Raw genomic sequence first — 14,770 nt, 5'->3', positions numbered from 1 at the left:
GGTCTCAAGAGATTTTTTTTCCTACTTATTGAAGTAGCATTTTCCCTGCTTGAGAAAATCTTGGATTTCCGCATATAAGTGGGCAAACCCCAGGATGAGTAAAGCTATTTAGGGCATTTAGGGCCAAGTATTGCCCTGCATTCCTCTGTTGCCTGTCCGTCACTCAGATTTCGAGCACAGCCATTCTTCCTTCCAACTCCTTCACCTCAGCCACTTCTACGATGTATTCATCTCCGCCTCTCCACATTTCTTCTTTGTTACTCTAGCCAAGCCTATCATATCCACACCAGTGCACTGTGCATGTGTTAGCGACTTTGCCAATTGTGGTTCATGTGACTGACAGTAATTGGTGTACAATGGCTCATAGGAGCAACGCTTGAAGCGGCAATCCAAGAAGTAATGCAATGTCTCTTAAAGCAGTTGATGGATTTGTCAGTCAGTTTTGAGGACGGCTTCCACGTGGGCCTCTTTCAATTTATCTGCAGATAAGTGTACTTGTAGAAAATATTGAGTGTGAGCGCAGGTAGGAAGGTTCGCTGCCTGTCTCTGGAAACTTGGCCAAAATACAGACGTGTGTGTCCTTCCTGCAGCGATTATGACCATGCGCTGTTGAAACTATACACCTGCAGATCAGGTAACCTGACAGAAAACCTCTTACATATTTAAACAGCCCAAGAAAAGTGCACAGCCCCTTTTGAAACAAGATGTTTGCAGATAGTTTAATGATGATTATACTTTTTAAACAAATTCCTTCCTTGTGAGCCATGCAACAAATGTAGGACCAGGTAGATGTTTTCATGTATTCAAATAGGACACTATAGATAGATAGATAGATACTACTAATACAACTTGCCTTAAATACATGTAAAAAATTATATGCTTGATAATGTTTACAGGAGGAAACTTGTATATTTTTTTTATTAAAGAATTAGAACTGTAATTCAACAAAAGATGCCCCTGCCAAATATAATATTGGGGTCTAAAGAACTGAGCGCTTTTTAAAAAAATAAAATAAATAAAAAAATAAATAAAAAAATAAATAAAAAAATAAAAAATAAAAATAATAATAATAGTAATAAAAAATAGAAAAATAAATAATAATAATAAATAAATAAATTAATTAATAAATAAACACATACTATGCATTTCTTCTTCTTCTTTATTTGTTTTTAGTATCATTTGGTCTATAAAATTGTTGTAAATACACTTCTGCCGATGAGCTAGTAGCCCACCGCACTCTGACAATGAGACTGCCACTGCCACCTACTGTAGTGGATGGGAAATTACACTTTATTCTAGTATGGCTGAGAACCCTCCCCCCCAAAAAAAACAACAACAAAAAAAAACAGCACGCCCACACCCTCTATTTGAGATGCACTGATGCAGCGGCAATACAACAGCTCTCTATCTCAACTTGATTTTTAACAAAGGCGTAAAACATTAAACAGTGGTTTCGAAAAGGAGGTCTAACAAACACATGATGTAAAACCGAGTACTTCCCAATCCAAAAAGAAAAAGGACTCTCAACAGAGATGATGAAAGATAACCATAAGGCGGTTGAGTTAACCTCATCCGAACCCGACCCACCATGGTTACCATTCTCAATCCCTGGTTCCTTGGTTGGTGCGGTTTGGGATGCAGTGGAAGCAGCAATGCTTTCGGGCTCCCCAGAACAAACATAGATAGGTCCAAAATAAAGCCCCTGCAGAGACCATGTGGAAAAACCATAAAATGGAGTTATAGAGGTCGTAACGGGGATGAGACCCTTTAATGTTTTTTTTTCAGGGATCAAGGTAAATATGTGCTGAACGGGATTGCTAATTTGCATGAACATAAATGTGAAAAAATATGCCTTCCTGTATCGCTCACCTCAAATGGATCAGATGTAAACCATCATCTTTCCGATGATGTATCCCACGTGTGTCCTTTTGTGGAACCTCTTCGATGTCTAAACACGCTGGAAGATCAATAAAACTCACACATGCACACTAACAATGGCTTGGCTGCTTTCGGATCGAGGCTGCGGGGACTGCCAGAAACAACACGTGGCGTTCGAGTTTGTCTCACTTGAAGGTCACACCGTTTTACTTTACCACTTAACCGCAAACTTTCATCCGCACACACAAATAAACTCGCAAACATAAAAAGACAATGATACAGCGCCACAGATGTTCTCTTGCTGTGGAGTATATTTTTCACTTCTTTTTTTTTTTCTTTTTTTTCTCCTGAGCTGTAAAACCAAACCAGCAAAAACACAGCGTGGACATTTTCTTCTCGCTCCAATTCAGCACGCAGATTTTGACATGAAACAGTCACTTGAAAGAATCGCTGACTTTTAACTCTGTCTGCCATTTGGGGGTGTCGACATGAATATGCAGTGAACATGATTACCAGACAGGAAGCCATTAAAATTTGAACCTGTATGGTTTAGTGGTGCTTAAGTTCTTACACTAATACTCAGTGGACCCCAATGTGAAAAACAAACATTCATACTGTACATGCTGGATGTGGAGTGTTTTAGCAGCCAGGCACATTTTGATCTATTTGCGTTCAGTATCGTGCGTTTCTTAAGATGAAACAACATTAATGTTAGAATGAATGATGAGAAGACAAGATGAGGACCTGTAGGGACTAACAAATCCTTTTTCTGCAAACATGATGGCCCAAATTTATATTCAAAGAAGGGACACTTGATAAGTTAACGAGGGGGAACTTTTTCTTGGTATGCTTGCATCTGCTGTGTCTGTCAGTGCTGTAAGTGGTCATGATAATGGATGGAGAGTGCGCACAGTGACAGCTTGGTACTACTTCCTTCTCCTGCGCCATAAATCCATCCGCTTTTACAATACACCATGACTGACTTTCATGCCTCGGCAGAAAGCATTCATTTATTGTCAGATTATTGCGCTTGTGTGTGTGTGTGTGTGTGTGTGTGTGTGTGTGTGTGTGTGTGGGGGGGGCACATTACATCTGTGTTTTCCCTTGTTACCTCTGTAGCCTGTGGGCAAACAGCTGTGTTGTCATGGTTTTAAATGATACAACAGACTTTGCCGTAGACTGGGACTGTACAATGTAAAATTGTCCATTCGACACCTGATCGCTTATTTGAATGCGTCTTATTGTCCAAAACGTGGGTCATCCCATTTTTTTTTTTAATTTTTATTTTTATTTTAGAGCTACTGTACTTATTGGGTCCTGATTAATGTGAATGGCTACCAGTTTGATACAGACGCTCCCCAACTTACGAACGAGTTACGTTCCGAGCGATCGTTCGTAAGGTGAATTTGTTCGTAAGTTGCTTCAGTGCTATATTTTGTATCATAATTTATGTTTAAAGAGAATACGTACAGTACTGTACTACGTATGTTAGAGAGAGAGAGCGAGAGACACACACAGTATGTACATGTACGTAATAAGATAAATAAAATGAAGTTTAACTTACTTTTGGAAGATGTACTCGATGCTTAAGGATTTGATGGAGGAGGAGGAAGAGGAGGATTTTATATCATGAGAGGTTCTTCGTCGTCGCTGGAATGGGCTTCAAAAGTTACTTCCTCCTCCGTAACTTCAATGTAGGAAGAAGTTGAGGGTTGATGAGTATCCTCCTTGGAGGATTTACTAGAAACTGGCCGAAAGAAGCGATCTAACTACGATTGCACAATTTTCTTCTTTTTTCATCATAAATGATGCGGTAGCACTGTATGGCATCATTCAATTGATTTGCAACCTTTGTGCAACGTTCAATATTTGGGTCTTGCTGCTCGAAGAGTGCGATGGCTTTATCTATGAGTGACAGGCGTTTCTTCTTCTTCCTCCTCCTCGACACGTTGCTGAGCCTCCAATGCTGGGTGAGCTCTCACAGCGCCAAGCGTCGGTATTAGCGGCGGAAAGAAGCACTACAGTACTCGGAAAAAGGTGCGCAGTAAAAAATCGAACTTACAGCATCTCTTTCCGAACATTTTTTGACATGCGCGCATGCGCGCAGACATGTTCGTATGTACCGTTGTTCGTAACTCGAATGTTCGTAAGTAGGGGAGCGTCTGTAAACACTTCTGAAATAACACATTTTCTGAAATTACCTTTTGATTGTATGCTACTGATTAATATTCATTGGTTTGTGTAATGTAGGCATGGACAAAGTCAAGGTTTCAATAAGTGCTAATACTGGTTGTCACCGGTAATGAGCTTTTCTTGTCTTTTTTTTTGAGGGGACCTATGAACAGGGCACAATATGATTAGCTGCTTGCGGAGTTGAGTTAATGAGCCGCCTCTTTGAAGCTGATGTGTTTTGCTCTAATTAATGTAATATAATGCCACTGGGTATCAGTTAGCCCCAAGGTCAACATGAGTAGCTCACCGGTGATGGGAAATTGTGACTTACTAACAAGTTGTTGTTTTTTTTACGTGACAGGGTTCATGTTTGTTCTGTACCAAATATTCTACATTTTGTTTAGAAATGTAATAGATTATGTTTAATGGAGAGAAAAAAATGCTGTTTTGATTTGCCCAATTTATTTTTTATTTTTTTGTAAAAAAGTCATTTTAGAACTGTAATTTTAATACATTGCCGCTCTCCTGGACACTCAGCAATAAGGGTTGGAATTGGGAGGTTAGATCACCATATGATTCCCGAGCGCGGCTGCTGCTGCTGCTCACCGCTCCCTCAGGGTATGGGTCAAATGCGGAGAATGAATTTCGCCCCACTTAGGTGGGTGTGACAATCAGTGAATCTTATCTTATCTTTACTGTGATACAGTGCTATTTTGGCTTACGGTTACCGCCAGAAGCTAATACCAGTCCATACCTAGCGTAGGAAACCAATAAATCATTATATTTATCATTATCAATCAATCAATTTGCTGCTGGGGGGACACCTCTGTTGCGTGACCCCTGGTCTTAAGTATGGCACAACATAAACCCATCCCAATTATGCAAACACATTCATAAAGTTTTCCAGAAGCAAGCAGGAAAATGTCTTGGTCATCTTAGTTTTGTAAAACCAAGACATGGTCAAAAGTCCAAAAATAATTTATGAATCACCAAAATCAACAAAAGAATGCATTTACAATACCAGAATAAGATTAAAGTTAAGGAATGACCCAGCCATGATCCTGAATTAATTCTAAAAACCGATGGGTGGGCGGGAGGAGATGTCTGCGCAATCCAGCCAATAATGAGTGTTTTAGTAAGTTGGAAAATATATTGAATGCTGCAGTACAATCAAAAGGTTGAGAAAAAAAGTATTATGCAACCGTTGTTTTTTTAAAAACTTTTATTTTGTCCCCTAAATGATTCCAGTTTGATTGTACGGGCCTCTTTTCACATTAAAGTGGAAAAAGTAATGAAATGTTTTATCTTGGGGTCACTTTTTTTGTTTTTATTTTTTTTTAAATCTCGTAAATCCGGACTTTTTTCGGAGGGCGTTGCCGTTTCATATCCACTGTAGATAGTGTGTTACACTTATTTGAAGGTCACAGGTGATTCAAATGTTACATCAGGATATTTGTGGTGTATTAGGAATGTTTTTCAGATCACTGGCCTGACTAGATTTCCACAAGGAATATGCATACTCGTGGGAATGCAACAGTTACTATGTAAACTGCGTAAGTGTCTACTGGGCTTGGCCCGCCGCGGTCTTCCCATCGTCTCCGGTTCTGCCGTCTTGATTGTGGTTGACTCATATGGTTCCCTGGGTTGTTTATTGCGGTCCAAAGCCCACTTTGGGCCTGATACCTTTGCAGATTTTGCTGCCAGAAAAACTTTTATGATGAAATGTGAGGCAGGAAAAAGGGAGGTGAGGACAAACAGAGACGATGTTTTCTTTGAGCCTGTGTTTCACTTTACTAACCACTGTCCAGAATATACATTTGGCTATCTTTGAAAGAAAGAGGAAGTCCGCTCAAAGTGGTTGTCGGTTTAACCTTGCCTATGTGTGTTTTTGTGTGAGCAAGTGGCAAACATACAAAGATGTTTTCTTAATACGGAAGATTCCAGTCGTTATGCATATTGCAACCACAGAATTTTGAACACATCTGAAGCATTTTCAAAGTCAGATTTATTGACTATTCTTCAGTTAATTTAAGAGAAACTAAACCAAAGATGTCAAATTGTAAAAATGTTTGTTTGGCTTGGTTTATTAAACATATAAACATAAACACATTACAAGTATAAAATACAAGTTGAAGTAAAAAAAATAAATAATTGGAAGAAAGAAGAATTGGTCAATAATATCACAGTTTACAGTTTAAATGTTCGAAAGGGGGTAGGAAGAAGTTGAAAACGTATCTAGTCCTAACCCTTATGTTTTGACTTGGTTCATTATTGATACTGTTGTGGAGTAGATCTTTTCCTCCGCATGTTCGTTTTCTTTCGGGTAGTGAGAATGTTGGTTATCTGAATACAGGCTGGAGATCGATGAACAGTTCCTTGAAAGCTTTTATTTCTACAGAATATTCCGGGCACAAGTGAGTTGCAGACAATGGCTGTAGCCTCTCACAAGTGCAAAGATTACAGAGGATTTACAATATTCTTATACTACCTTGAAGGGCGGTACCACACAGTTTCCAGTAAACAGTTCAACCGGAGTTGACCGGACGTACAGAGATACATTCAAGGACACTATTCAGACACAAAATTTGAGGAATAGAGGAGGTTTTTCAGTCATGACTGCACCTGGCAGAAATTGCAATAACACTCACAAAGATACATCCGCAGAACAAAGCTCTACTGAGGAAATTAGGAAATTAAAACCGTTATGACTAAATCTGGGCAGAAGACCCTCTTCAATACAATAATAGGTTAATATATTTTTATGAAAGAAAAATTTATAAACCTGTTTGTGTACTGCACTTTGACATGTATGTACATTTGCCAGTAGCATATGTTCATGTAATTCATAGGCATACACTATAATAATTCATCGTCATACTCACATATACAAATTTTCATTGCACTCATACTGATACATTGAAATAATTGACTTTATTATTATTTTTTTTTAATTCATTTATTTTTTTAAATTTTTTTTACAGGAGAGCTCAGTATTGTTCATTCGATTTGACATCATCATTGCTCTCCTTTTTTTTTTTTTTTAAAAATCCAACAAATCAATTAAAATAAATTAATAAATGTTTTTTTTTTTTTTTAAATACATATACATATATATACACATATACATATATATATATATATATATATATATATATATATATATATATATATATATATATATATATATATATATATATACCCTTTTTTTTGTATGTGGGTGAGTATGTGTATGTGCGTGTGTGTGCGTGCGTGCGTGCGAGCGTGTGTGTATTCATCAGTTCACCTAAAGCCCATTAAAAAAAAATCCCATACTAATAATATAACATAATAATAAATTGCCAGATGCAGAAACATCAATGTAAGTTATCACGATGTAGTGGCTCTCGCTAACAGACAGAATTAAGTAACCGGAATTAGGTTAAAAAATTCTATATACGTAGACCATGTTTCTATAAATTTTGATATTTGGTTTTTATTTGAGGCAGATATTTTTTCCATTAAAATGTGATTTATGAGGAGGTTAGACCATTGGTCGATATTCAGAGTTTGTTTATTTTTCCAGTTAACAAGAATTGTTTTTTTAGCGATACTAAGGTCTACAAGTGTAGATTGAAATTGTTTATGTGGTAAGTCAGTTGTTGTTAGGTCACCTAGCAAACACAAGTTTGGAGATAAAGGTATCCTACAGTCCAAAATAGCGGAAAGTTTTTCTAAGACTTTAGTCCAGAAATACATAACCGGAGTACATAACCATAAAGCATGAACATAAGTGTCTGTAGTGTTTTGTAAGCATTGGAGACAAATGTCGGAGTCTGAGAGTCCTATTTTCTTCATCATATATTGAGTAATGTATGTTCTGTGAATAATTTTATATTGGATAAGTTGTAAATTTGTGTGTTTTGTCATTTTAAATGCGTTTTCACAAACTTGAATCCAAAAGTCATAAAAATAAGTCAAAAATAATTGACAACATTTCTGCAATTTTACCAACTCGTGTCTGATTGAAATAATTTTCTTGAACTTTGCTTTTAAAATGTGCATATCTTCTTTATCAGACGCTGTTTACTTTGTAAATTGTAATATATACTGGGTCGCAATTGTTAGGCCTTTTCACGATCACAAATTTGGGTGAATGTGATGCTTATCATCCCGTTTCTGTCTGCAAGAAGAAAACCATAACATTAGTAAATATTTGCAAGCTACATGTTCAATTACATTACATGTCCAAAAAATACATCATAAATGATCATAACATCATCATACATACAAATCTTAACGATTTGTGAGCCGATCTGGATTTGTTTTTACGGATCTCTTGCACATCAAGAAGTGGACTCTTTCTCTTCACTACACTTTCCTCTGATGGCTGTTAAATGTTTTCCATCTCAGCCGTGGTGTGCACAGGATCGAATGATTAAATCTAACACTCTCAAATATTTGTCAGCCGGCGAATTCAATAACAGCAGGCAAGGCGCCACTTGGCCTTCGACTTTCAGTCTGAAAATGTCTTTGCCCAACATGGCGCTGCGTTTACAATTATTATGTTTAATTCTTATTTCACAAACACAATATTAGTGAGAGTATCGTGTTTTTACTAGTGTTGGCACATACAATGTATTCCTGCTTTAAACATTTTGAAGTTTAGATCTCTTTAATCTTTATCAGCCAGTGTTGATTAGGTATGTAAGGGAATGTCAAGGAATTTGATTGTAATAATATCGTTACGGTTCATTATTGTCACCTTTTCGCTGTTAGCAGATAAAGACACAGGCTGTCTCAGACAATTTTTTTAGACTCGATTGTCCTATCGATTACTCCCCTCCCTGTCGGATCAGTATTTTTGTTGCGGAAAAATATCTGTCAATGACAAGTGCGCCTCAAAGTCGATGCTTGAACACTATACTAACTTCAAAGTCAACAACGTTTTCATAATGTTTTTCATATAAGTCAGAAAGGGTCTGTCGTCACACTCTTTTGCTTCACAAGTGCCTCTTGCAGCCCGTTAATTGCTGTCCTCAAGGCCTGCTGGCATTAGATGCGAGGACTTATTTAAAAAAAATAAAAAATAAATGCTGACTGTCACGCTCGCCTGCTCTTTATTTATTTTGTGTCCACATTTCCCACAATGAATACATCACTATACACTCAATCACTTCTAATGTGTTAATAATAGGCGCACTTTTCTTTTCTTTGGTCCTTCCTCGGGTCTCCTGACGGCCTCATGACTCGGTTTAGGTGAACGGTATGGGATTTTTTAATAGGTTTTAGGTGAACTAATGAATACACACACACACACGCACACGCATGCACACGCACACACTTGCACGCACGCACATACACATTCTCAGCCACATAAAAAAAAAAAAAAGAGAGCAATGATGATGACATGTCAAATCGGTAAAATTACCAAATGAACAATACTGAGCTCTCCAGGAAAAAAATAAAAATAAAATAGTAATAGGCGCACTTTGGAGCAAGCGATGCTACGCTAAGTTAGCTAAAGAAACTTTAACTTGCCTGAGACAAGTTTAACCCTGCACAACGATTAAGTGGAAGATACTTTGCTAATAAAGTGACCCCAGCTCCACTTTGCAGTAATAATAATAATTTTTTTGTGTATAATGTGCCCCCCAAAATCTTCCTATCACCCTTAAAATTTTTATTTTTCCGTGCGCCAAGGACATTTGAATGATTTGAATAATTCTGGGCTGCTGGCCTCGTCCAAAAATGACATCCATGTCTTTGAATTGCCTCTAGCTTTAAAGAGATTGATATTTTTGACAACTAATTGATTGATAATTATGGGGGCCAGTATTGTGCCAAAACGGTTTACAAATGCGTATTTCGATCCACAAATATGTAAAAAGAATTTGTGCTTGGAACCAAAGTCACAAATGTGCAAAAAATACACACAAAATAGAGTTCATCTGGTGGTCTCCATACATCTATTTGCAAATCGCCAAACGCGCTCATGACTGTGACAAAAGTCACATGTTAAAATACAGCCAATCAAGAGGCCCGGTGTTTACAGATCAGAAATGTATACACATTCAACCATGTGTCTGCGCATACGAATCAGGGTATGCATTTGCAGATTGATGTCACAAATTTGTGACTTAAGTCACACATTTCTAGATTCTCGTTCCGCATTTGTGACTTTGGTTACCAGATATGAATTATTTTTATGTATTTGGGATTGAAATACGTATTTCTAAATAGTTTTGACACAATAATGGCCCCATAGAGTTTATTAATTACATCAATTTGTAACATTTGACATTAAATATCACGTTGGAATGTAAGACGGACATTTTTTTTACATCTAGGTACTGGTAAACGTCTATAAAAGTTTTTTCCCCCGTGATTTTTATGAATCCTTGTATAATTTTGTGGCCAAAATATCTGTCGACCAATTTTTATGGTTGACTTAACCAAGTTAGCTGGCTTTCTTTTTTTTTTTTTTTTTTTTTACACACTGCCCTAAAAGACACTAGTGTGTATTTTGCTTCAAACAGTTTCACCGATGGTGTAGCTGAGAAGTGTTTCATTGTTGTTGACATTCTATAGTGGAGTGATGCATCTGGGGTTTCACTTCTTTACTTAATCTCTCCTTTGGTTTTACCTCATTGGAATCCTTTCAGCTCTCATTCCACATCAATCCATCTCCGTTTCCTCTTTTTTTCCCAGTTCTCTGTCTGGCAGCGGTCGGTGCTTTTAGAAGGTCTTAGCAGGGTGTCCTTATTGTACTATCCCCGTCTTAGTGGGCCAGTGCAGGTGAGAGTGGGGATTTCCTGTTCAGCCTCTCTAGAACATTCTTGCTAAATTGCTGCTTTCCAGGTGGAATTGGAGGCTCTTTGCGCTCATGTTGCAGAACCCGAACTTCAGCATGCATTGATGTGAACACACCAACGTAGCCAAGGTGCAAGGATTAGTGGTGTCAACTGGTTTATGGGAGTGCTTGTGTGTGTGTGTGTGTACGCATGAGTGCAGCAGGGGTAGGGCAGAAATTGTCTCAACACTGGCGGGTGGGACAGTGTGGTGGTGGAGGGTGGTTTTTTTGGGGGTGGACGTCCACTAATGCTACATCTTGAGAGGAAACAAATGTGTGACTTCGACCTCTGGGTTGCTCTTTTCTCCTACCCAACCAGAAACATGTTTTGGCCTCTTGGATCTAAAATAAATGAATAAATACATTTCAAGTATTTTTCTTTATGTTGACGTTTCAATTCCTGTCAAAATAACCCCCCCCCCCCCTGAAAAAACAATCTAAAAAAACTATCTTTTCTGAAAAGGAGGATGTGCGTATGCAAAAGCACGTCACATTCAAAACAACAATGTACTCTCAACTTAAATGTAGGCAGACATGATTATTAAGAATACGTTTTGGGATAAGACCAAGAGCAGCTTGCGCATATTGGCACTGGGTTCAAATGACATTGTTTTCTAGCATGTATTTCGTTTTTGTCATCCGTATGTGAAAAATAACAAAACAAAAATGTGCATCATTCTTGACCAATCAGGAATATATGCTTGTGACAGTGAGTAGTAATGGAGGTAAAAAAGAAAAACAAATTATATATGTCATTTTGATTAAGTTACAGCAGAGAGATTCATGTGATGCACATGACAACCAGAGAAGTTTTTATGTGTGTGTGTGTGGGTTCCTCACAGCAGGCGGTGAAGAAGAACATTGATATATGTCCAAAGGGGACTTTCATGTGTGTGTGGAAAATGTGTAGACAGTAAGATCTTTGGCAGATCTGGCCAGGATCATGCTTAGCACATGCTCACACACTTTTGCTTTACTAGCACAAAGTTGAACGTGTACAACTTAAATAAAATAAATAAAAAATCAACAAGTTCATCAATGAAACATGTTAGTTTCATCGCTTATTCCATGTGGACCACTCGAGGTAAACATATTGCACACACTCACATTTTATACCGCGAGTTTTTTGTAATTATTATTTTTGTTATTTCCATCTTTTTTGCTTATGTCTCATATATGTAAACATGTAAACGGTTTGGCCCTCCACATTGTTCTCAGTTCTGTTTTATTTACTTATTTATTTATTTATTTTTTATTTTTTTTACTATTTTAGGTCGATGCTCTGAGGGTGCGTTTGGAAGAAAAAGAACAGTTCCTGACAAAGAAGAACAAGCAGCTTCAGGACCTGACTGATGAAAAAAGCACGCTCACGGGAGAAATCAAGGACATGAAGGATATGTTGGATGTCAAGGAGAGGAAAGTCAATATCCTCCAGAAAAAGGTAGGTGCGCCATCCACGGACCAAACCAGCCGGAAATCAATTGTCCCATCGTGTTGCGTTAGTGTTGACTTTTCTACCTTGACATTTTTTTTGTCAACTCTTTCAAAACTTCTACTACGTTAAACACAAAAATAGTGACTGAGTAGCTTTTCTTAGTGTTGGTGCCCTTTTAAAACTCCCAAAAACGTATAAATATGTTCTATTTTAAATATTACCATCCTCCCAAAGACATATTTATACTTTTTTTATGCTAGAGTATACAAAAGGCTTTGATGCAGCCTCTGAAGTGAAGAGAATAGTTGAAGCAACATTACAAAAACGGCCAGCAGGTGGCAGCAGAGTATAAGAGATCAACCAGGGCCATGTTGCAAAGACATAGAAAAAAACACATAGAATTATACTTTTTTTCCTGGTGAAAGAAGAAACTAGTATCTCTTTTAGTAGGTTCACTGTTTTTATAGCAACACAATATTCTTGGGCCTTGCAAAATCAGTCAAAATCCAGTAAAACAGCCAGGAGCGAGGGTGGTTGCTTCAGTGAAAATGGCTGGGAGTGAATGAGTGTTAGCGTTTCGACTGGACTTCTATGGGGTAGATGCCACGGACTTCCGACTTCCGGGCTTTACACATCAGCGCCGTTCCAACACTCGCGTCCCCACCCCTGCGCCCCCCAACCGCACGCTCCAACTCATCGGCGGGAGGGCGTCTCGGCTATCTGAAATGCTTCGGACACTGAGACAGACACTACACACTCGCAGCCTCGCATCCGTCGACGGGAATGCGCAACCGAGGGGCACAAAGGCGGAAGCGCAAGTACTGGGACGCGGCCCACACGTCGCAAATCGGAAACAAAGTTGATGGATGAAAACCCAGAAGTCGGAAGTCCCGCCTCCTCCGTGGCATATAGTCCATTAATGCAAAGTTGCAGTGTCTGGTTGTTTTAAATACACCCCAACCATACAACACTTGTATCTCAAGTTTTTGTTCACAAGTCAAAGCAAAAAAACTGAAGAAGAAGAGTATCTTGAAAAACCATGATCACTCGTATCTCAAGGTTGTCCCTGACCACCTGTGACGATAATGTTGTATTTTCCTATATTAGCCATTTACACACACCTAGAGTTCCCCCGTCAACTAAATTCCTTGTTTCCTCTCATGTCCTCAACTTCGACCTCCCTCCCTCGCCTTACACCCCTCCCCCCTCTTGCTTTTAATTGAAAAATGCCTCCAAAGGTCACATGTTATTTCGTTGCACTCTGCGTGTTTGCACATTTGACAGCATGAATATTTAATACCTCCAAGCGTTTCTCTCTCAGCACTTGAACATGACCCTCTGCAGTGTGCTGCCTTGTGCACATGTGCGAAACAGCAGTGAATATAGGAAACTTCCAACTACTACTGCATACAGTTTCCGTGCACCCTAATAGGCTAAATCTGAAATTGACACTATATTCAACTCGAAATTCACTCGAAAATATGTTTGATGTGAAGGTAGACCAAAAAAAAGATAATATAAGTGTACAGAAGTTCTATTTAAATTACTGTATCTGTCAACCACTCTTTCTCTTTGATGAATCTGTAGATGTATGTCACTCTTTTTTATTTTTTAAGATTCACAGTGTTATTTTGGGCTACTCTGCTATGTTCTGTCTCTTCCCTCTCTCATTTTGTGACTCCGACAGACAATTACAGTGCGTACGATGTCTGATATGAAAGGAGAACTTATACAAACTGACAGCCAGCAATAGTAATTAGTAGAGTTTGTCTTTCATTATTTGTGGTCTGTAAGTCTCAGCATTTTGATTTGTAAGGAACGAATCAAGGATATTTCTTAACTTCAAGATAATCTCTAGACTCTAGTCTTTAATTTTCAAAGACCCAATATTCCCCAGTGAGGAAGTATTTATTGACAAGCAGGGAGCTGGCATATACCCTATGGGTGGTGGTAGGTCCATTTATTAACATCAGTCAGACCACATGTGATAATACTGTAATATTCCAATATATATATATATATCATATATTATACATATATTCAGATATACTTAAATTGCAAGTCCATTCTTCTTTAAAATGCCTGTTTTCACTGTCCACTTTTCTTTTGGCAGCGATTTTAAATATAATTTTTTTTAAATGCTTTTTAAAAAAACGAATACTTAATGAAAAAGTTTTTTTTACGTTTACAAAGCTAACTAAAGCTAACTACATTTGCAGCGAAAATGTATTAAATGTAAATGTGTTCTCGTCTCTGGCAATTAATTTAATACATGAGCCTTTGGGCTTGATCATAAATGTAATTATTTCGGTATTACAACACGGGCGTTAGCTGGAAGAAAGAAGGTCGAACAGCCGTCTGAGAGTTGTGCTACTTTTACTGTGCGTCAGCAGCCAAAGTCTGTGGACTGTAATACAGTATTTGATTAGTGGATGGTTGAATTAAAAAAAAATAAT

General features: G+C 38.0%; 1 protein-coding gene across 1 annotated transcript in view; it reads left to right on the top strand.

Moving 5' to 3' along the window:
- Window positions 1–14,770, top strand: part of LOC144053523 (ERC protein 2-like) — an 85,517-nt gene that overhangs the window by 26,600 nt on the left and 44,147 nt on the right. The window contains exon 7 of the mRNA XM_077568056.1: window positions 12,153–12,320. Within this exon, the coding sequence (XP_077424182.1) occupies window positions 12,153–12,320 (168 nt within the window). The remainder of the gene's footprint in view (window positions 1–12,152; window positions 12,321–14,770) is intronic.

This window comes from Vanacampus margaritifer, chromosome 1, assembly GCF_051991255.1.
Source record: "Vanacampus margaritifer isolate UIUO_Vmar chromosome 1, RoL_Vmar_1.0, whole genome shotgun sequence".
In the NCBI taxonomy this organism is placed as follows: domain Eukaryota; kingdom Metazoa; phylum Chordata; class Actinopteri; order Syngnathiformes; family Syngnathidae; genus Vanacampus; species Vanacampus margaritifer.
The sequence above is the reverse complement of the archived record's forward strand: the minus strand, read 5'-3'. Positions and strand labels throughout refer to the sequence as shown.